The 21,347-nt window shown below is 32.6% G+C and overlaps 3 protein-coding genes across 6 annotated transcripts; 2 read left to right on the top strand and 1 right to left on the bottom strand.

The window, feature by feature from the left end:
• The first annotated feature begins 413 nt into the window (after positions 1–413).
• Positions 414–6,905, top strand: LOC130816123 (fatty acid hydroperoxide lyase, chloroplastic). Its single transcript, XM_057682756.1, has 2 exons — positions 414–1,197; positions 5,757–6,905. Exons 1-2 carry the CDS (start codon positions 769–771, stop codon positions 6,792–6,794), a joined length of 1,467 nt encoding a protein of 488 aa, XP_057538739.1. The 5' UTR covers positions 414–768; the 3' UTR covers positions 6,795–6,905.
• A 5,058-nt stretch (positions 6,906–11,963) lies between these two features.
• On the top strand, positions 11,964–21,079 carry LOC130816121 (uncharacterized). Of its 4 annotated transcripts, XR_009042706.1 has the most exons (5): positions 11,984–12,569; positions 14,642–15,889; positions 16,589–17,245; positions 17,449–17,514; positions 19,822–20,856. XR_009042706.1 is itself a non-coding variant. In XM_057682754.1 (3 exons), exons 1-3 carry the CDS (start codon positions 12,076–12,078, stop codon positions 17,190–17,192), a joined length of 2,346 nt encoding a protein of 781 aa, XP_057538737.1. In that variant the 5' UTR covers positions 11,964–12,075; the 3' UTR covers positions 17,193–17,207. The 4 variants fall into 4 exon arrangements, 1 of the variants encoding a protein (XP_057538737.1); XR_009042705.1 differs by having other exon boundaries at positions 16,589–17,514; positions 19,822–21,072; XR_009042707.1 differs by having other exon boundaries at positions 12,432–12,569; positions 14,658–15,889; positions 16,589–17,514; positions 19,822–21,079.
• LOC130816122 (uncharacterized) lies at positions 17,516–18,416 on the bottom strand. Its single transcript, XM_057682755.1, has 2 exons — positions 18,228–18,416; positions 17,516–17,823 (listed from the first exon to the last, which is right to left on the bottom strand). Exons 1-2 carry the CDS (start codon positions 18,414–18,416, stop codon positions 17,656–17,658), a joined length of 357 nt encoding a protein of 118 aa, XP_057538738.1. The 3' UTR covers positions 17,516–17,655.
• Positions 21,080–21,347: the final 268 nt, after the last annotated feature.

Raw genomic sequence — 21,347 nt, 5'->3', positions numbered from 1 at the left:
AAACCAAATCAGTTAAGACTCAACCCGAAATTTACTCAACTTGATGTTTTCACATGCAAATCTAGTCAAATATAATTAGAGGGTCAAACATGTCATCAGTGTGTGCTAACCTACCGAAATCCAGCAAATTGAAAACAACAATTACATATTTTAATTTTTGTCGGCCAACTAAATCAATCCACAACCAATTATCGAAAATTATATATTAGCTATCATACCAAAAAATTTGGGAGAAGAGAATGTTTTCGTTTAGATTAGTAGTGTTTGGTAATATAGCTCGTTGAAACAACCTATTATTACGAATAAGTTGTTTTGAACAAGCTGCTCATAGCAACGAGTTTAAAATCAGTTGATTAAACTAGTCGATAAAATAAGTTAATCAAATAAAACCAATGTAATCAGCAACCAGCTACCTGCTATCAGCCATTTACCGAACGTCTTCTAAAATTTTCAAAATACTTGTATAAATGTATACTTAATGTATCCATCCTAGTCCTATAGATGTATACATCATTAAGCTAGCTAGTACTAGTGTACAATCTACATGTGATGCTTGTGCCATAACATTAACTCAATACAAAATATAAGAGGGACCAATCCCATCTCTCAAAACCTTATCTCTTATATCATCTTACACCATTTACAACTTTACAACACTTATAAAACACCAAAAATAAATAAATATCTCATCCTCCTTAATGCAACTTTCAAATATTCTACGTTACAACAAATTCCAATCACCAAATTTGCCAAAACTCCACACACCAAATGCTTACAATATCGGCCTCTATGTCCACCCCAAACCCAAACCTGACCGTAAACCCAACACCTCTTCCAAGTGGTACCCTACCGCTCCGTCCGCTCCCCGGCAGCTATGGTTGGCCAATCATCGGGCCGATTGGTGATAGGCTAAATTACACATGGTTACAAGGTCAAGAAAATTTTTTTAGGAAAAAAATGGAGAAATATAAGAGTAGTGTGTTTAGAACAAATGTTCCACCTTGTTTTCCTTTTTTTGTGGGTGTTAATCCAAATGTGATTGCTGTACTTGATGTTCCATCTTTTGCTCATTTATTTGATTCTGATATTATTGAGAAAAAAGATATTCTTGTTGGTGATTTTATGCCTAGCACTAAATTTACCGGAGATATGAGAGTTGGTGTTTATCAAGATACGACCGAGGAAAATCATACTAAGGTTTGATTCTTTGTTTCTATATTGTTATATCCAGCTCGTCTTGTATGAGACTATCTCACTATGAGACGAGCTCATATAATTAATCACTTTTTTTAATTGATCAGTTTAAAATTATGAGTGATTAAAAATGTTTTTTTCATAAGTTAGGTGGTTGAAAATGGGAAAAATTGATACAAATGTTAATTTAGGTACCTTAATCAAACAAAATACTTTAATCTAGCCTCACATATGTGCTTTGCTCAAATAAATTCTTTTGTCAATTTTCTTTATGTTCGAACTACTATTTGGACTTATTTGTTTGGTAACGAAAAACATTTAATTAGTCAAAGTAAGATCAATAAATATTGGCATTTAATTAAGTAATGTAACTCATTAAATCAGGTGCATTTCTTATTGATGTGAAATTGTACATGATATTTATTACCAAGAGTCAATCAAAAATAATATATTTGTTAGTTTTATCATTAACAACGGTAAAATTGTGTACTTCCCACTCTCCCAAACCTCACCCTAGCCCGTAGGTGGGAGCCACTTATCAGCGTTGGGATAATGTATGAAATTAAATAGTTTTTAATGAGAGTTTTCTAAAGAAAAATTACATTTTAATCAATTCTAAACAATTGTCCCATTTATTTTTTACATTATTTATCGATTATTTTAAATATGTATTTTATTTTAAATTTATATTAGGTTAAATCACAATCAAGTAAAAATCGCATTTCATTTATTTTGATGTAAAATTTATTAATATGATATTCAAAATTGAAAAATACATTAAAATAAAACAATTGCTCCCGTATTAGTTTAATAGTAGTTTTATATATTGAGACAATGGACCACTTTTTTCCAAAAGTTTTCAGTTTGATTAAAAATAAATCATTGTCATGCAAAAAGTACATACTTCTTAAAACTATACTTCATCAACTCTAAATTACTTGTAATATTTACTTTTTATACGGTTTAATATATTAACTTAATTTTAAATATTTTTAATTATATATAATAAAAAATTATAAAAATTAATTAATAATCTTTGTAATGAGATGAATCGAATAAGTTTATACTTGACTATGTTTTAACTTAAATATAGATTAACAATGATGAATAAATAGTACAGTATTTCTAATGTTGTAAGTAATGTGAAACGGAGGAAATAAGTATAATCTTAAAGTATCATATCATATACTATACTATAAAAATGTTGGAAAATATCAAGTGTCATTTTCTAAGAAGACATGACAAATGTAATTATTTTAGTGGATGATAGTTGATTACATAATATATTAACCTAATTTAGAATTTGATTATTTTTAAAATTAGCGCTAAATTAGGTATAATATGGAGTATTATTTATTATAGCAATTCTATATAACTAACCTAACATTTGATATATTAAATTGAATGAAAAAGTGATGTGTTTAATAAATAATGTAAAAAAAATCAGTATTTTATTTTTGCTATTGAAAAGTTATGTATTTGATAAATTTAATCATGATAATATATACGTGTTGCATTGCATAAGTTTCTAAACTAGTTATATAATAAAAATCTAGATTATATAATATAAATATAAAATTTCATAATTTCAGCCGAATCTGGCTGTCATCTTTCTACATACTTCGAGATCTTCTATTATTGAATTTTTCTAGAAATAATTTGAAAATGCTTAAATTACTACGTAATAAAGGTTCATTTGAGATAGTTGAGTATTTAAACTTTAATACAAACAGTGGTAGACGACCCAAATAATAAATAATAGGGTCGAAATTATTGCTTATTAAATTTGATAAATAAATATGACCATTTTACTAATAAAAGATGACTCTAAAGTATTTTTTATCAATTTACCGTCTTATGATGAGACTATTTTTATTAAGTTGGTTCAATGTACATTTAAGTTCTAAACTAATTAATTATAACCTTAGGATGAACTCTTATAATTTTAAAGTGATCACTTTTTTAATCATAAAGTCCCACTTATAACCTTTAAGGGCTTATTAACGATTTTAAAGTAATTACTTAAAGACATGAACTAATTATATGGATTAGTCTCATAATAAGACGGTCATAAGATGGTCTCATACCTTGTTGATTTATAGAGATTGCCACAATGTGATATAAAAACTCACATACATTATAATAAAATATAGGATTTAGTGATATTAAAAGAATATCCTTGATTTATATTTTTAGTTTTGATTTTTATTTTAAGTCCAATAATAAAGTGGTTTAATAACACATTAACACTTTATTTGACCTTTGGTAACATATGTAATTGTTACTATAGTCTATAATGACATTTATGAGAAATGTCATTAGATCCTATGTTGCGAAAATTTTTAATACGAATTTTTATTATGCTGCTAAAAATTCTAATAAATGTCACTAAATTCACTATATATATTGTTAGAAATTTAAATTGAATGTCAATAAATATATCCCATTAAAAGCATTTTATGTTGTACTGAGTTAGTGACATAAAAATATCGTCATCATCTTCGTATTAAGTATATTTTGTTCATAGGAATTATAACTAGAGTTTAAAACTAAAACAAGACGAAAATTCATAACCATAAAAAAAATATTACCAAGAAATTCGTTTCGCTCATATAAAAATGTCAAGTTCAAATACTACAAATTTTGTGGGACAAATGAACAATTGTAGTAGGGTATTATAACACAAACGGTTGTCAATAGTTGTCCCCTAGTTTTTTGTCTTCATGGGGGCAAAAACGAAAGATGGTGAAGATTAGTCTAGTAATTAAAACTTGAAACCACTTGTCATATCATGAAACACGTTTCTCAATCATACAACTTTAAATTATTATTATTATTATTATTATTATTAGAAATTTCAAAAGATTTTGAGTTTTTCAGGTGATAATTAAATTTTTTTAAAAAAATTTACGTGGTAATTATGAATTTTATCAAATTGTTCCACTGCAGTCTTTTGCACATTAAACGTTAGCGAATGTTAATATCAAAGCTTTAAAGCTGCTGTACTCCTATTTATGCGACTCACCATTTCTAATGTCATTAGTTTCAATCTTTTCCTCCAAAACATAAATCCTAACGCTACCATCTTTAGATTTGGGAGAAAATATGATTTGGACGAAAGATGGTAGAGTTAGGGTTTATGTTTTGGGGGAATAGTTGAAATTGATGGTATTTGAAATGGTTAGTCGCATAAATAGGCATACAATAGTCTTAAAGTTTCGAAATTAACATTTGCTAACGTTTTATGTGCAAAAGAGTCACAGTGGAACAATTTGGTAAACCTTAGGGTTACTGCGTGGAAATTTTCCTATTATTATTATTATTGGATCTTTATTACTAATAGCTACCTCCAAATATATTTATTGATTTTTAATGTGTACATAGAAGTAAATATGTAAAAAAGCAAAAAAAAAAAAAAGGTGAAAAAATTATCTGAATAAGTTAATTGAAATGAATTTGTGAATGAGATAAATTAGAAAATTATGGGTTCACTTATAATCTTAAAAATGAAGGAAAGTTAAGAATATATTTTAAAATAATTAATAAATCAAATAAAATTAGTAGAATCATAAGAATAAGAAATACATCTAACACAACTAACTTATTAAAAAGTATAATATGTTAAATATCTACATATTAAAAAGTGCTATTTTTCATTTTTTTTTCTTCTTTCCTTTCTATTTTGAACAAATAAGAAACAAGAGGTAGTTATCCTATTATTAATTCCGTCCATCTCCTTAATCCCTTTCCTTTGATTCATTAGGCTTAACTTTTATTCTAAACTTGTTGAGTGTTACTGTTTATTGTTGAGTGCTAGTTGAAAGTATATTTATCGATAAATGTTAAAATTCTCATTATTATTCATATATAAGTTGTCTCACATTAGAAAAATAAAAGAGAATCTGTCACTTTATAAATTTAAGAAGTAACACTCCTATCATCAATTTGTTTTATCAGTGAACCTCCTTTGAGCTTGTTTGTATGTTACCTCTCCTTCTCTCTATTTAGTTGCCCAAGTTTATTTTCTAAATTCTAAAAATACACGTTATTTTAATCAGCTCTTCTTGTATGAAACTATCTCACCACGAAACATACCCATATAGTTAGCCAATTTTTCTAATCGATCATTTTAAAATTACAAGTAATCACTTTAACACACTAACGACTCATTTGGTTAGTGGTATTAAATGGTGGTAAAGGGATGATTTATAGTGTAAAATTTCATTAAAAATTTCATATCATTCCCATGGTAATGAAACTTTGATCAAAAAAAGTTTTTTTGTTTATAAATTTCCACTATCACCTAATACCACATCTCCCAATGGAATGAGTTTCATGAAGAAGTTGAACAAGCATGACCATCAAGGTAACCAAGAAATTTTTCAACCAAAATTACACTAGTTTTTTATTTCCATTACCACCGTTTATTACCACCTACCAAACGGACCATAAATGTATATGGACCAGCCCAATCGAAATAGTTTCATCACGAAACGGTCTCATTAAAAAATTTGTGTATTTTATTTTAACAAGTTAAATAATATAATATATTATATTGACAGGTAAAAAACTTTGTAATGGACATACTAAAGAAAAGTTCAAGAGTATGGGTAACTTCCTTGATATCAAACTTGGACATAATGTGGAACACCATTGAAGAATCAATATCCAAAGATGGATCAGCCAGCTTACTAATGCCCCTACAAAAATGCCTTTTCAACTTTCTAGCACAAGCCATGCTTGGTGCAAACCCATCAAATTACTCCCAAGAACTCTCAGAATCAGGCCATATAATGGTTGATAAATGGCTAGCTTTACAACTCCTACCCATCATACCTTTACCTATATTCCAACCTCTTACTAGCCTTATCTTTCAATCATTCCCATACCCATATTTGTTAGTACAAGGGGATTACACTAAACTTGTTGATTTTGTAGAAAAAGAGGCCCACCAAGTTATAGAAATAGCCAAGACCCAATTTGGATTAACTCAACAAGAGGCAATACATAACTTGTTATTCATCCTTGGATTCAATGCGTTTGGCGGGTTTTCGTTATTTTTGCCCGAAGTTCTTAACAATTTAGGTACAAACAAAGACGGGATTCAGGACAGATTGAGAGAAGAGGTACGAAAAAAGTGTAGTTCAGTCTCCTTATTGAGTTTCGACACAATTCAAAGTATGCCTAATGTGGAGTCATTTGCGTATGAAACACTAAGGCTAAAACCCCCGGTCCCACTCCAATATGGTAGAGCAAGAAGGGATTTTGTGATACAATCACATGATTCAAGATTTGAAGTTAAAAAAGGTGAATTGCTTTGTGGGTTTCAACCCCTTGTGATGAGGGATCCTAAGGTGTTTTATGACCCACATAAGTTTGTGCCTAATAGATTTGTGGGTGAAGCAGGTGGGGAATTGTTGAGTTATTTGTATTGGTCAAATGGGTCCCAAACAGGAATTGCTGATGCTTCTAATAAGCAATGTGCTGCTAAGGACTATGTTCCTCTTACTGCTTGTTTGTTTGTTGCACATATGTTGTTGAGATATGATTCTATTAGTCTTGATTCTTCTGGCAACATTTGTGCACTTGAGAAAGCATAGTTACATTGCTTACTATTTATGGTAATGGTTATTTGTTATGTAATATGGATATATATAGAATAATAATGTGTGAGAAATAAATTGAATGTGTCTTTGGACATCATTGTTCTACTTTTATAGATTGTTACATTGTTCATTATTGTCCACATGTGAATTGTTTCACATCGAAGAAAGATAAAAGGATATACCACTTTTTAAACTTGAGGAATAACTTTTACTTTTTAGCAATAGTTTTAGTAGTGAATCTTTTGTGGGTTTGTATGTGGGTTATGTTAAAATAATCTAGAAAAATCTAGAACTTTAATTAAACATAAAAGATATCTAAACTAAAGAATTAAAAAAATAAAAATATCTAAGATAATATAATAAAAGTTCCTAGAAAAAAAGATTAAAAAATAAAATATCTAAGATATTTTAGTAAACTTGTAACTAATCGCATCACTATAAATATAATCAATTTATGGCAATGAATAAGAATAACCATTTTACATATTCACTCATCTTCATCTCCAAATAAATCAATTCACTATTTTTCTATCTAAATTTTCATACATTTGGTATCAGACCTAATTAAAACCAAGACCTCCAAACAACCAAAACACATCAGCCAATATACTCCACAATAAAACAAAACCTTTAACCACAAAATAAAAAATGGGGTTAATATTTATCTCCCAAGATTTATGGGAATTAGTACAAGAAGCTTACGAGCAACCACCCGTAATTGGACTACCTTCAATAAAAAATGAAAGAAAAATTTGCGAAAGCAGTATATATGGCAAGATGCACATATTGTCATTTCCTACCGTATCTTGGAGGGCCAAGGCTTCTCTAGAGTTTGTTCACGCAGATATTTGGGGTCCTACCAAGAATCCGTCTCTTGGTGGAAAAAGATAATTTTTTTTATTCGTAGATAACTATTCGCATGATATGTGTATATTTTTAGGAGAAAAAATCAAAAGCTTTTACAAGCAACGAATTCAACAGGTTCTGTAAGTATTATGTAATTAAAAGAGAACTTACAGCAAGGCGTACACCTCAACAAAATGGTGTCGCAGAAAGGAAAAACCGCTCTATAGCAGAGATGGCCCGCAGCATGATGCAGGGTAAACATCTAACCAAAATATACTGGGCCGAAGCTGTTCACACGTCAATATATATCCTCAATAGATCTCCCACAAAAGTAGTTAAGGATTTAACACCATATGAAGATTGGCACAAGAGAAAGCCAAGAGTAGAGCACCTCAAAGTGTTCGGATGCGTAGCTTATGTCCAAATCCCGAAGGAGAATCGGAAAAAGCTCGATGAGAAGAGAGAAAAATGCATATTCATTGGATACAGTCATGAAACAAAATAATATCGCCTCTACAAGCCTAAATCTAAAGAATTAATCATCTCTAGAGACGTAATTTTCGATGAAGCAGTCGAATGGACATGGAAAGAAAAAGAAATTGAAGCTCGCGAAGGAGATACTCTCCCAAAGATCCAAGTGAAGAAGATGGAGCAGACCAACCAACAAACCCATCATCTCTGAGTCCAAGCACACCTAGAAGTTCAAGGTCATCCCCAAGCTCAAGAAGCGAACATCAGGTTCAACTCCTGAACGTCAAGAAGCCCGAAGATCAACACAAGATCGGCAACCGCCATCATGGCTACAAGATTACCATTGTGACCAAGCAATGATGGCTCTCTTCTTTAGTGAGCCACAAACATTTCAAGAAGCAGCATAAGAAGAAACATGGATTGAGGCTATGAACGAAGAAATCAAAATGATCGAGAAGAATCACACATGGGAACTTATAGACAAACCATAAGACAAGGAAGTCATCGAACTCAAGTGGGTCTACAAGGTGAAACATAACGATGATGGTTCCATCAACAAGTACAAAGCAAGGCTCGTAGCAAAGGATATGCGCAACAACCAAGAATCGACTTCAACGAAACATATGCATTAGTTGTCTGCATGGAGACAATCAGAACAGTCCTGGCTAGCAGCACAACATCAGCTACTAGTCTCTTAGCTCGATGTCAAATCAGCATTTCTAAATGGAGACCTCGAAGAAGAAGTGTACGTCGAGCAACCGCAGGGATACGTCATCAAAGGCCAAGAAGACAAAGTATACCGCCTTCGAAAAGCTCTGTACGGACTCAAACAAGCACCCCGAGCGTGGAACAGCAACATCGACAATTATCTTCTCCAACATCGTTTCATCAGGAGTCCGAGTGAACCTTTACTATACATCAAGACACAAGGTAATAACTTTCTCATTTTATGCCTGTACGTGGATGATCTAATCTATACAGGCACACATCCAACAATGATTGAAGAATTTTAAAAGGCTATGATGAAAGAGTACGAGATGACAGACCTTGGTACAATGAAATACTTCCTTGGCATACAAATCAAACAAAGCCCAGGAAGAATATTTCTATCAGAAGAGAAATACGCAGAAGACCTTCTCAAGAAATTCAACTTGGGTGAATGTAAACCGCTGGCTACACCAATGCCAATCAATGAGAAGTTATCAAAGTACGATGACAAACCAAAAGTCGACGGAGCAATGTATCGAAGCTTGGTTGACTCTTTCATTTATCTCACACATACAAGACCAGATATAGTCAACGCTGTCAGCATCGTATCCAGGTTCATGAGTGAATTGAGCAAGGATCATCTAACAGCAGCAAAGAGGATTCTCAGATACATTAAGGGAACGAAAAGCTATGGGATCATGTACGAAACTGAAAAAGATTTCAAGGTCATTGGATACACCGATAGCGATTGGGCTGGAAGCGTGGATGATAGAATAAGTACAAGCGGGTACGTATTTCAGCTTGGAAACAAGGTGGTCTCATGGTCATCAAAAAAACAGGCGACAGTAGCTTTATCATCAGTAGAAGCAGAGTACATTGCAGCAACAACTCAGAAGGATATTTATCGATTTACAACATAAGCAAGAAGCACCAACTACAATGTTCTGCGACAACATGCCAACTATAGTAATGACGAAGAATCCAGTGTTTTATAGTAGATCAAAACACATCGAGATACGACATCACTACATTCGTGAGTTAGGAGACAAGAAAGAGATCGAACTACAATTCTGCAAGACGGGGGAGCAGCTCGCAGACATTTTCACAAAACCCATATCAACTAATAGATTTATCGAGTTCAGAAGACAACTCAGAGTTCAAGATTTTTCAGATTAGGGGGAGTGTTAAAATAATATAGAAAAATTTAGGATTTTAATTAAACATAAAAAATATCTAAACTAAAGAATAAAAAAAAATAAATAAACTTGTAACTAAACTCATCACTATAAATACCCATTGATGTAATCAATTTTTGGCAATGAATTAGATAGCCATTTTACATATTCACTCATCTTTCTCTCCATATAAATCAATTTACTATTTTTCTATCTAAATTTTCCTAGAGGTTACTAGTTATCCTTCTTGTTTGGGTTGCACAAACCCATTTTTAAATTCTAACGTAGATCAAAAGTACTTTTTGGTGTGATAATACTATAGTAACATGACACAACAACTTCGTCGTTGGCGTTATCACTAACATGGATAAGAGAGTCAGTTAGGAGCATTATGGTACTGAAATGTTGTATTGATTTCTGTTTTAAGCTATTGAGAATGGTTTTAAAAGGCTTTACCATAGTCAATACATAGTAAAGAAGATAAGGTGAAATTTTTTTGTTTTTTCTTTCATTGATATTGATAACTATTGAGGAAGATACAATTATATAGCTCATGCTGATCAATCAAATGTTTGATAAAAAAAAACATTTTGGCCTAAGGTTATCAAGGTAGCAGTTTGATATTGTATTAGGCTTTTACATTAATATCGAGTTGTTACACACATTATACTTTTGTGGTGGAACTCTTCTTCAAATTCTCGCTCTGTATGATGTCTTTTACACCAAAATGCCCTTTCAATTACTTATGAGAAAATCGATAACAAATGGAGTACCCGAAATATTAACAAAGTGAATTTTGAGGTCTTATCCTTTTCAATTTGACCGAGTCCGAGTCCGAGTCAACTCAAAAGGTTATACTCATATTAATATTATTTTCATTAATATTTAGCAAGTTATTCTTTATGATGAATATAAAAATAATTTTTATGATAAATATATTTTAAAGTATAATAACATTTTGATTTATTTATTGAAACTAATAGTAATAATAAAAATGTAAGATATTTAGTACATGAAAAGTTAAACTAGTTTGTATTAGTTAAATTATTTGATTATAAATATGAGGTAAAAGTCAAATATAATTTGGCCACACAATTTTATTTTTGTTGTAACCCTTTTTAAGTCTTTCATTTACAAGCTTGAGGCACAATATCATATAATGACCTCATTAGACAATTTGAACAAAGGGATGTCAGACGAGTAAAGTTATAAAGGTTTTGCACCGCATTCGTCTCAGTGATGGGTATAGATTTAGTGGTTGATAGGTGGATATAGGTATGAAAAGTTTTATCCACCGTGAGCAATGGGTAGGTGGTGGTTATTAGGTTTTACCCCGCCCCGTCCATACCCATTCAGCTTGCCCTATAGCGACTTGATGCGCCCCATTCCCACACATCTCATATCTACAATTTTCTACTTTATATCAATGTTCTATTAAAAACTATGGGCAAAAAAAAATTAAGAATATTAATTTCATTTTATTACTTTGTATGATTAAAATAAAATTAGATATACATGACTTTGGAAATTTTACCCGCCAAAATAATAGATATAAAAATTTCAGATGGTATGGGGGTGTTTGGATATTGGCCTTTACATTGTTGACTTTTGACTTTTAGTTTGTTGATTGATCAAATATCCATAAAAAATATTTGATAAATGACTTTTAAGTCTGCTGAAAAGCTGACTTAAAGTAAAAAAGCTTAGTTAGTTTTTATGTTGGCTTTTATCTTGATGACACACTTTTTTTTCCTAATAAATAGCCAACAGTTAACACTAATATTTACCAAACATCTCCACAAACAACTAACTTTTTCAGTTAACTTAAAAGCTAATAAAAATAACTAACATTTTCAATTAGTCAAACAAGACAACTAAAAAAGCAACGACCAACTAAAAAAGCACGAGCTAATTGTCAACAACTAATTACCAAATATCCTGTATATACGACGGAGAGCATTTTGTATCCGTCCGCCCATTTTACCCTCGCATACAATTAGGAAATTGCGAAGGGACTATTTTTGTTTACCACCATTTCACCACCTCTTAGTTTACATGGGATCAGTCGCCGTGGAATGGAACCAAACATACGGACGAACACTGTAACCAAAACTCTCAACAAGCGGCCATGGCGGAACAAAAATCCCAAAATCATTACTCTCTTTTCCTTAACTCTTGCCGCCCTCAAAAACCCACAAATTCCTTCATCCAAAACCCTAATTTTAAATTCCTTAAACAACTTCCTCCGTCTCCTACGCCGGAAATCGTCATTACCCTCGGAATCCCTTGTCAACCCCATAATCTCTCTGCTTCCTCCCCTTCTTCATTCAAGCTACGAAGAAATTACTTGCATGGCCGTGAAAATTGTTGGAGCGACATCCCTTGTTTCAATTGAAATGAATGAAAGGATTGCTTGTGATACTGGGATTTTGAAGGGTTTAGTTTGGAATATATTGAGGGCTGACAAAATGGTTACTAAAAAAGCTGTTTGTAATGCTGTTTTAGATCTTTTTATCACTTCATTGGGTTGTCAAAAGTTGCTGCAAGTTTTTGCTTTGAATTATCTAATGTGAGTTGATTTTCTCCTCATTTTCTATGCTTTTCTTGCTGTTTTTTCCTTTTGAATTCTGTTTCTACCATTTTACTCAACCAGAAATTTGATTAGACATGTATTGGTTAGTTGTTGAATGGAGAAAAATAATTCATGTGGACAGACCAGTTTATTGTTTCATGTGGCCGACCCAGTATTGGCCGTAGAGGTGTTTACTGGGGTCATCAGATTAATTTCAGGTCAAATGTTTTAGGTCGTTTTAAAATCGGGTTTTGTGTCCATATTGATTTTTATATAAATTTTTACATAATTGTAAATCTATTTTTAAGTGAGGTTGAATTGGGTTTAGTTATAAGGTCCGGTGAACATCTGGTGTGTTTTGGAGCCCTCTACTTGGTAGTAAGCCTCAAAAAATTCTCAAATGAGACTGTTGGGTTACTCAATGTACATTTACAGTTTCAAAGTGATTGAAGTGATCATTTACAATCTTAAAATGACCGATTATAATGTTGAAGTGGAGTCTATCACTTATAACCTAAATGTTCACTTACAATCTTAAAGTGATCAATTAGAGAAATTAATAAATTATAATATTATATGAATCTGCCTTATGATGAATTGGGTAGTTGTTATTTGGTTTCAGTGAAAGCTTTGCTGTAATTATTGAGCTGTTTAAAGATAAATTCAATCTATTATTGTAGTATTAAGCTGAAAAGTATGCTTCTTGAAATTTGATCTGTGATCATCTTGAGCTTTTACCTTCTTAAAGTGGCTTTAACAAGGTTAATGGTTTACATGATACATTGCTTAGAATTAGAGCCGTCTCATTCATTTTTAGTGGCCCTATGCAAATATGGATAAATTAGGCCCTTAAAATTATGAATTATTTCTCACGGGGTATAAAAGAACTTTTATCGACGATCTATCATATTATCCTTTGTACTATAAAAATATTCCTTCAAAAAAATTTTAACCTTTCATTAATTATACATGAATGAGTTACAATTAGAACTATAAAAATTCACTTGTACACAGAAAAGAGAGCAAATTAAATGACGATGCATAGATAAAGGGCAGAGATATGCAATTATCATAGTATTATGGAAGTATAATGTTATCAAGATTAAGATCACGGCCTAATTGATAATCATAAAAAATCTAGCAAGATCTGGATCACGGTCTTGTTTAGTTGACAGTTAATCTGACTTTCGATATCTACAAAAAATCCCTTTATTCCAGGTGAGAAGGGTTGGATTGATTTTTCCACCTTGTTTTACTTCAATGCTTCTTTATAATCAGTTGAATCTTCCTTCACTTACCATGGTAGCAAGAAAATATTGTACATGGAATTTGTTCTCTCATGATTCACCAACTAAGCTAGTTGGCATCTACGGTCTATTTATTGATCAGCACAATCATCACACATGCACAAAGCCTCACCTACAGGCTATGGGCTAACACCAAAAAAAAAAAAGAATAAAAAATGTAAGTGGAAAGAAGGAAAATGAAAAAGGAAATTAGAGAATGGATAGAGCTTGAAAGTGTTAAATGTTAGGTGACAAAAGAAACGATAATAATGTAATGGAATAGCATGGGCCGGCTTATGGCCCATTTGGTTAACGGTACTAATCGATGGTAATAGGAATAATTTGTAATGTAGATTTTCATGATATGTATCATGTCATTCCCATGCTAATGTAAGTTTGATCATAAAAAAGTTTTTTTGTTTATAATTTTCCAGTGCCATCTAATACCACATGTTTAAATGGTAATGTATTGGAATGTATTTTGTGAAGAAAATGAGATTGTTAAATGAGAATAAGCATGACCATCAAATTTGTCAAGAACTAGTCCTACCAAAATTACACTAACTTTTAATTACCATTTCCACAATTTAGTACGGGTCGTTATTGTTGAAATCATATAACCATTTTGTTAAATAATAAGATATTTAGGTGTTTTACTTTTCTAACCCTCTTTGTCGTTGGTATGTCATCTTTTCCCTTTACTTGTTTATCGATTTTTCTATGTACATTATCAATTTTTTATGACAGCTTTTATTATATGGTGAATATCTTAATATCTATTAGGCTTGGATTCGTTCAGGTTCAAAAATCCATGGTCACTTCCGTTTATATCAAAACAGTGAAATCTGATGGTGATGTTTTCCTTGGAATTGATCAAAATCAAGATGAAACTCCATTGTTACTTCTCAATGCTACAGCTACTCTTACCAACATTTGCAACTCTAAACAGCTGACAAACATACCAAGGACACTAAAAGAAGCTGTTTTTCCTTATTTGGAAGAGATATGGTCTAACATACACGAACAGTTGTTGGCCTCCACAATTCTCAATTCCTCTGAATTTAAACACTGCTACATGAGTAACCTTACTGTCCAGAACTTAGCAGAGAGCATTTTTAGGCTACACATGGATGCTCCCACTCTTACTAATTCTATACCTTCAAAGGATGTCATGGGGCACTTATTTAGACCTTTTTCATCAAGTTTTGAGGGCTTCGTGTCTGACCATTGGGAACTATCACCTTTTCTAGTTAAGGCGCAACCAAAAGATCCGAACAGACCACATGGTTTTTTCAGCTCATTTATGAATTTATTAACATGTGAAGAAGCAGTGCCTAGATTCCTTTCTTCGATACTTCGAGGAATGGTTTCTTGTTCTCCTCTAGCTATAGACGAAATAGACAGTCTGGGTTTTCTTAATGATGTAAAGGAAACTCTTGGTTTTCCTTTGATATATCAGCAAGACTTGCGTGTTGTAAGGACGAACTTGCATTCTAAACTTCAGGAGCATTATTTTCAGGAAAGTTCTAGCAATGGCGTTGAGCTTCCAAGATCTTTTTCTGCTGATGACATTTTAAAGGTCAAGGAAGCTTATGGAGAGGGTTATACTGTAGCTTTGCGTGGCATGCAGTTCCGCTCTAATAGCATTGCTGCATTTACACGAGAAGTTGCTTCTTTTTTTGGTCAACCGTCAGTAGGTGCTAATCTGTATGTTACACCACCGAATTCTCAAGGTTTATCCTGCCACTACGATGATCATTGTGTTTTCGTCTGCCAACTTTTTGGGGTGAAAAAATGGACGGTGTCTTCACAACCTGTGGTCCAGTTACCTCGTCTATATGATTCTCTCAAGAGTCCTCAGGATTCAACGATGGAAAGGAGACAAATTTTGCTTAGAGAAGGTGATGTCCTATATCTTCCTAGAGGTTTTGCACATGAGGCATGCACAACTACAGATGTTGATTCAAGCGACAAGGTTTATGTGTCCTCTATACATCTTACTCTTGCTATAGAGGTTGAGCCTCCTTTTGAGTAAGTTGCTAACCTTCTTTCTGCTTTTGTAAATCTTGATTATGATGGCTTCTACAATGCTGATCTCCATTACCTCTGGTGCTTAGTTTTAAAAGGCGTGAGGCACACTAAGTCGCCAAAGGTCCCTTGAGCATCGGCGCAAAGTGCAGCCTTTTTTAGGCGAGGCGTACAACCACACACTTTTAAATTCTGAATTAAATAATTTTTTAGCAATTTATACTCCCTTTGTTCAATGAAAATTGACCCATTGTCAATTGGTGGAAAAGTTAAGAAAAGTGGGTAAAGTGTTATTTTATGGAAAGGCAAGAGAAATGTGTGGATAAGAATACTACTTATCCAATTGAAATGAAAATGAAAGCCGACCAAGATATTGGCCATAGCAGGCTTAACAGCAAATACTGCTTCTCATGCTGTCTTTTTGATCCGAGTTCAATTCTAATCAATCAAGTTGTCAACCATTTCCAATCACCGGCGTTGCTTTGTTTATGATTTTTCTTGTGACCTCAGTTGCTCTTTAAATAGCTAGGATATAGATATCGGCATTGTGTCTGTTAAAATTCATGTCTTATTTGCATATTGCAATTTTTGTTACATTGAGTCAAAACTTGAGTTTCAGCCTGCGATTCCAATTTTCAACTTAACTAGAATTAACAGGTCAGTCATTTCCTATTTTTACTCGATATTTTTTGGTGGGAACAGGTGGGAAGGCTTCGCACATGTCGCGCTTCATCAGTGGAGCCGTAATAAATGCTCTGATATTATAGACTCGGGCCCTCTTAGGAATTTCCTTGCTATTTCGGTGAATATTTTGCATGTCGCAATCAGGCTAATTAGCAGTACAGAGACGGTTTTTCGGAAAGTTTGCTTGGTTGCTGCTAGTTCCTTGCCTAGAGAAACTGAAGACTGGCTTGACATGAACCAGAGAACCATTTTTGATCTGGTACTATACAGAATCAATGAGCTATCCAGCTTCACAGATTCTCTAAATTTTTTACAAATGGCTATTCAAAAAGATGAAGATCCTTTTCATTGGGTCAGATGGGTTGAGCATCTTGATGGAGAAGTAACTGTTGATAATGGGTTTATTACTTTTGACGGAATTCACGAAACGTTACCATTTATTCATCAATGCAGGGATGACGTAGAAGCTGCGTTCGCTCTTGTTAAGTCAAAATTTTGTAATGATGTTCGCTTTGATGATACTAAAGAGAGCTATAAATCTTTGTATGTCATGTACAAAGATGCCAGAATGCAATATATGAATGGAATGCTTTCTTTACATAATCAGTCGAATATGTTATAGAACAAAAACCGATCTTTTCCTGATTTGTTTTTTCACCATTACCCGTCCCACAGGTGCGCATCCTGAGCCTTTCTCTTCATCTTTTCTACAAGATGTGATGATTCCTGTGAATAAATTATGCTTTTGGCGATGGTGCTAATTTCCTATATGTAAATCAAACCCGTTCTACCGAGGACTGAGAAATTAAGTTTTGTCTCAAGTTCAGGGATGCTATTTTCTATATCTAATTCTTTTGTTTTGTTTCGTTTATGTTTAGCGAAAGTTTGATGCTGGCTCAAGGTGGTGAAGAGGCGGCATGCAATTCATGATCGAGGCTTGTAAGGTTAGCAGTACTCTCTGAATATACACAAAAAACAGAGTAAATATTGTTGACACAGGAATTGAAATTCAAGCTACTAAATCTTGTTGACTTGTTATATTGTGTTACATGTATGTAATACAGGAGCATAACCTGATGAATTTTCTATGGTTTTCCATGTTTTGGACTTGGGCTAGGATGGGTCGATACACCATGATAATCTATGTGGTAGACTAACTCATCCTCTGTATCGTCGTTGTGAATGCTATTCTTCAAGGGTTCTTCCCTTTTGTACGCTTTGTGTCCGATTGAATGCCTCCTTGCATCTGAAACCTGCATTTTTACCATAATACCAATTCTTAACTTAATATTTCCTATGATTTATGCTAGAATAATTTGCGAATTACAGCCTTAAAATTTGGCACTTTTGTGAACTACATCCTTAATGTTTAGTTTTTGTGAATTATAGTCATCAAAGTATGAAAGTCTACATCCTTCAAACCAAATCAGAATTTCGACCATTTCAATGGGTGGAGTTTCAGATTAAGTGTTCAGAATTCTAGGATTTGGCTTGAGCCCTGTAGACTTTGATATTTTGATGGTTGTAATTCGCAAAAATAAACATTAAGGCCGTAATTCGCAAAAGTCCTAAACTTTAAGGCTGTAATTCGCAAATTATTCTTTACGCTACAAAACTCTTAGTTAACTAATCGCATAGTAGTTGTCCATAAGCTTACCTTGACAGTTTTTGATTCGTGTTGAGTATGGTAAGAGCTCAAAACTCGCCTAGGTGCTATCCCGTGTAGATTGTTTGTAGGATATGATACGCAAAAAAGAGGCGACGAGCATAGGCCTGTCGTAGATTTGCTGAAGAAACAGAGACTAGTAGTAATGATAATGTATAGAATAATACCAGAATGTTTCATATTGATAATAGGGTGTTTTGAGTTTTGAATTGAATGAATGAATTCACATATAATACCTTATAAAGACATGCCCACTATTTCATTATGTGTCTGTCCTTTCTGTATTTTCATGTTCTTTGTCTGGATTAATTTTTTTAATAAATTATTAGATGATCAGGGACCACTTTATATTAATTATAATTCACCTACATATAAAATGACATGTATATAATTATAAAAGCTTGCTTGAATGAATATGAATTGAAATTACCGAATTTTGTTATAATTGATCTAGATGTTGTGAATTTCTGCAAATATGATTGTTTGTTTGTCTTCCAAAACGTTGGGTATATTTGATGAATGATTGTTAGCTGAAATTGTCGCTGGTTTGACTTGCTAGTGTTAGAGTATATAACATATCATGGGGCCTCAACCATCAACTTAAGCCTTTGGTTGAGCTGGCTCTGATACAATGTCAATGAACCAACTCAACTAAAAGGTAAGCTGATGGTTAACGCCCCATGAATATGTTATATACTCTACCGCTAAGTGATAAGCCAATTCAAAGTTTAGTGAATCGACTCGAACACTAAATTGTCGACATGCATCATAGTAGATGGTGATTTTAAATCGGCATCGTCAAGGAAGATAGGGTTAAGAATTCATTCCTGTTTGAAGTTTGTTTTTTGTTTTGGGTGGGGTGAAGGAGAAAAGAACAAGGATGGGGCAAATGTAGAATTGCCTAAGGAAGATCATTTTCAAATCTTTGACGGGTCTAAAGTGGGGTTATACAATTACATGATTAGAATTTGGAAATACATTAAATATGGGGCCTTATTAGAGATTGTATGGTGATGAATCTGATCTAACATTGGACATTGATCCTTCTACACATTTCAAGTATCACATGGTGGGAGACTTGCTGTCTCTGCCAAGTTTTATAGGTTAGAGATTGGACTATTTTTAAGTGACGTTGCGATGTGTTTTCCTTTTAAATGTTTCCAATGTTGAAAGGATTTGTTGAGCGCAAAATGTAAACGATGTGTCGATGTCCTCTCCATTTCCGTTTCTTCCATTTTTCTTCCTTTCCTTCCCTTTTGGTATCAAAATGAGAGATTTCCATCCCTCCGATTTTGTTCTCTTTTACCCATTATTTCTTTCCATATGAATATAGCATGAGTGAAGTGAGACAAATGCTAGACTCTCTTATTTGAGATATAGAGAAACAATAGGATAACATATCTCTTTAAATAGGCTATGGACAAAATGTTAGCTCACAAGCTAAATACAACTTTTGAATCTATTGTACATGCTTAGGGATATTTTTTTTTTATACAAGTTGTATCTAGTTCTTTCTCTTGCATAAATTGGGCTTGTTGGATAATGTCCTCACCTTCTTCTGGCTTGTCATTGGCGGTCTGTTTAGGGTTCCAAACTCAACGTTGGCAACTAAACACGAAGGTTGCACTTGTTTCGGGACTTAACACCTTGCGGCATTATGCGACGACAACCATGCACCACTTGAGTTTGCGTTTGCGAAGGCGCTCTTCTCTTTCTAGAGGATTTGCTGCATGTTAAGCCCTGTATTGTGGAAAGAAGACCTTGTTCTCTAATAGATCTCATCATTAGTTTTTCAGACCTGATAGACAAGACTACTAAGGATTGACATAGTAGATTTTTATCCTTTGGGAATTGACAGATTCGAATCATGATCTAGGCCTTTAAGATAAGCTCCTAGTATACTTAAACTTGAAATTGGTAAATTTTGATGAAGTTTAGCATAAGAATTCTTAAAATGCTTAAGTGTTAATACACATATTAAAAAAAAAAAATCTTAATTCTAAGAAAAATTTTAAAATTAGGAAAATGAGTTTTTAATTTAAAAAAATAATCAAAATAGCAAGTTTTGTAATACACCGACTCACAATGAGATGAGCCTATAAAATCAGGTAATTTCTCTAATTGATCAATTTAAGATTGTAAGTGATCACTTTAAAGTTACAGGTGCTCTCTTGAGAGACCGTCTTTTTTAAAGACGGTTCTTAAAAGCCCAGCCCAAAACTATTGCTGAAATTAAAAAACAAACGCGCGCATGTGAAGTGGAATGTGAAAAGTCATATAATATATTTGGGATTATAACAATATTTATTTGAAGTTATTAATAATATATTTGGTGGTATACCAGCATATATTTAAGGAATATATTTAAAGTTATAACAGTATTATATTTGAGGTTATAACATGATATATATGGGTTTATAACAATATATATCTGTGGTTATAACATAATATATTTGGGGTTTTAACATAATATATTTAGAGTTGTGACAATATATATTTGAGATTATAATATAATATATATGGGGTTATAATATATATTTGGGATTATAACATAATATATTTGGTGTTATAAATATACTATACCCTCAAATACAGACCATTATATACCCAACTACATAATTTAAAAACCCCCAAATACATAATATTATAACCCCAAACACAGACAATTATATACCCAAATATATAATGTTATAACCCAAACACAGATCATTATACACCCAACTATACGTGCGTGTTTAGAAAGTTTAATTAAATTTTTTTTGAAATATCAAAATTGGGTCGGCCCAACTTGAGACGTCTTTACAAAAGACGGTCTCAAGTAAGAATTTGTGTTAAAGTTATTAGTGACAACTTCCGTTTGGTATAGATTTTTTGAACCTAAATAATGGAATGAGTTAAGATAATCAATAAAAAGTGATCACATTAGTACTATAGACTTTAAAACTGTAAGTGAGATAATTTTATCGTGAGATTGTCTCATTTGAGGAAAATAGTAGGGAAAATTGTTTAAGATTAATTTAAAAATGAGTTTATTTTAGGTGGACGACCAAAAAGTTTATCAACGTCAACCTTTTCTATAATTATCATAAATCCAAAAATAATAATTTATTT

This window comes from Amaranthus tricolor, chromosome 6 (genome assembly GCF_026212465.1).
Source record: "Amaranthus tricolor cultivar Red isolate AtriRed21 chromosome 6, ASM2621246v1, whole genome shotgun sequence".
Taxonomy (NCBI): Eukaryota; Viridiplantae; Streptophyta; class Magnoliopsida; order Caryophyllales; family Amaranthaceae; genus Amaranthus; species Amaranthus tricolor.
The sequence above is the reverse complement of the archived record's forward strand: the minus strand, read 5'-3'. Positions and strand labels throughout refer to the sequence as shown.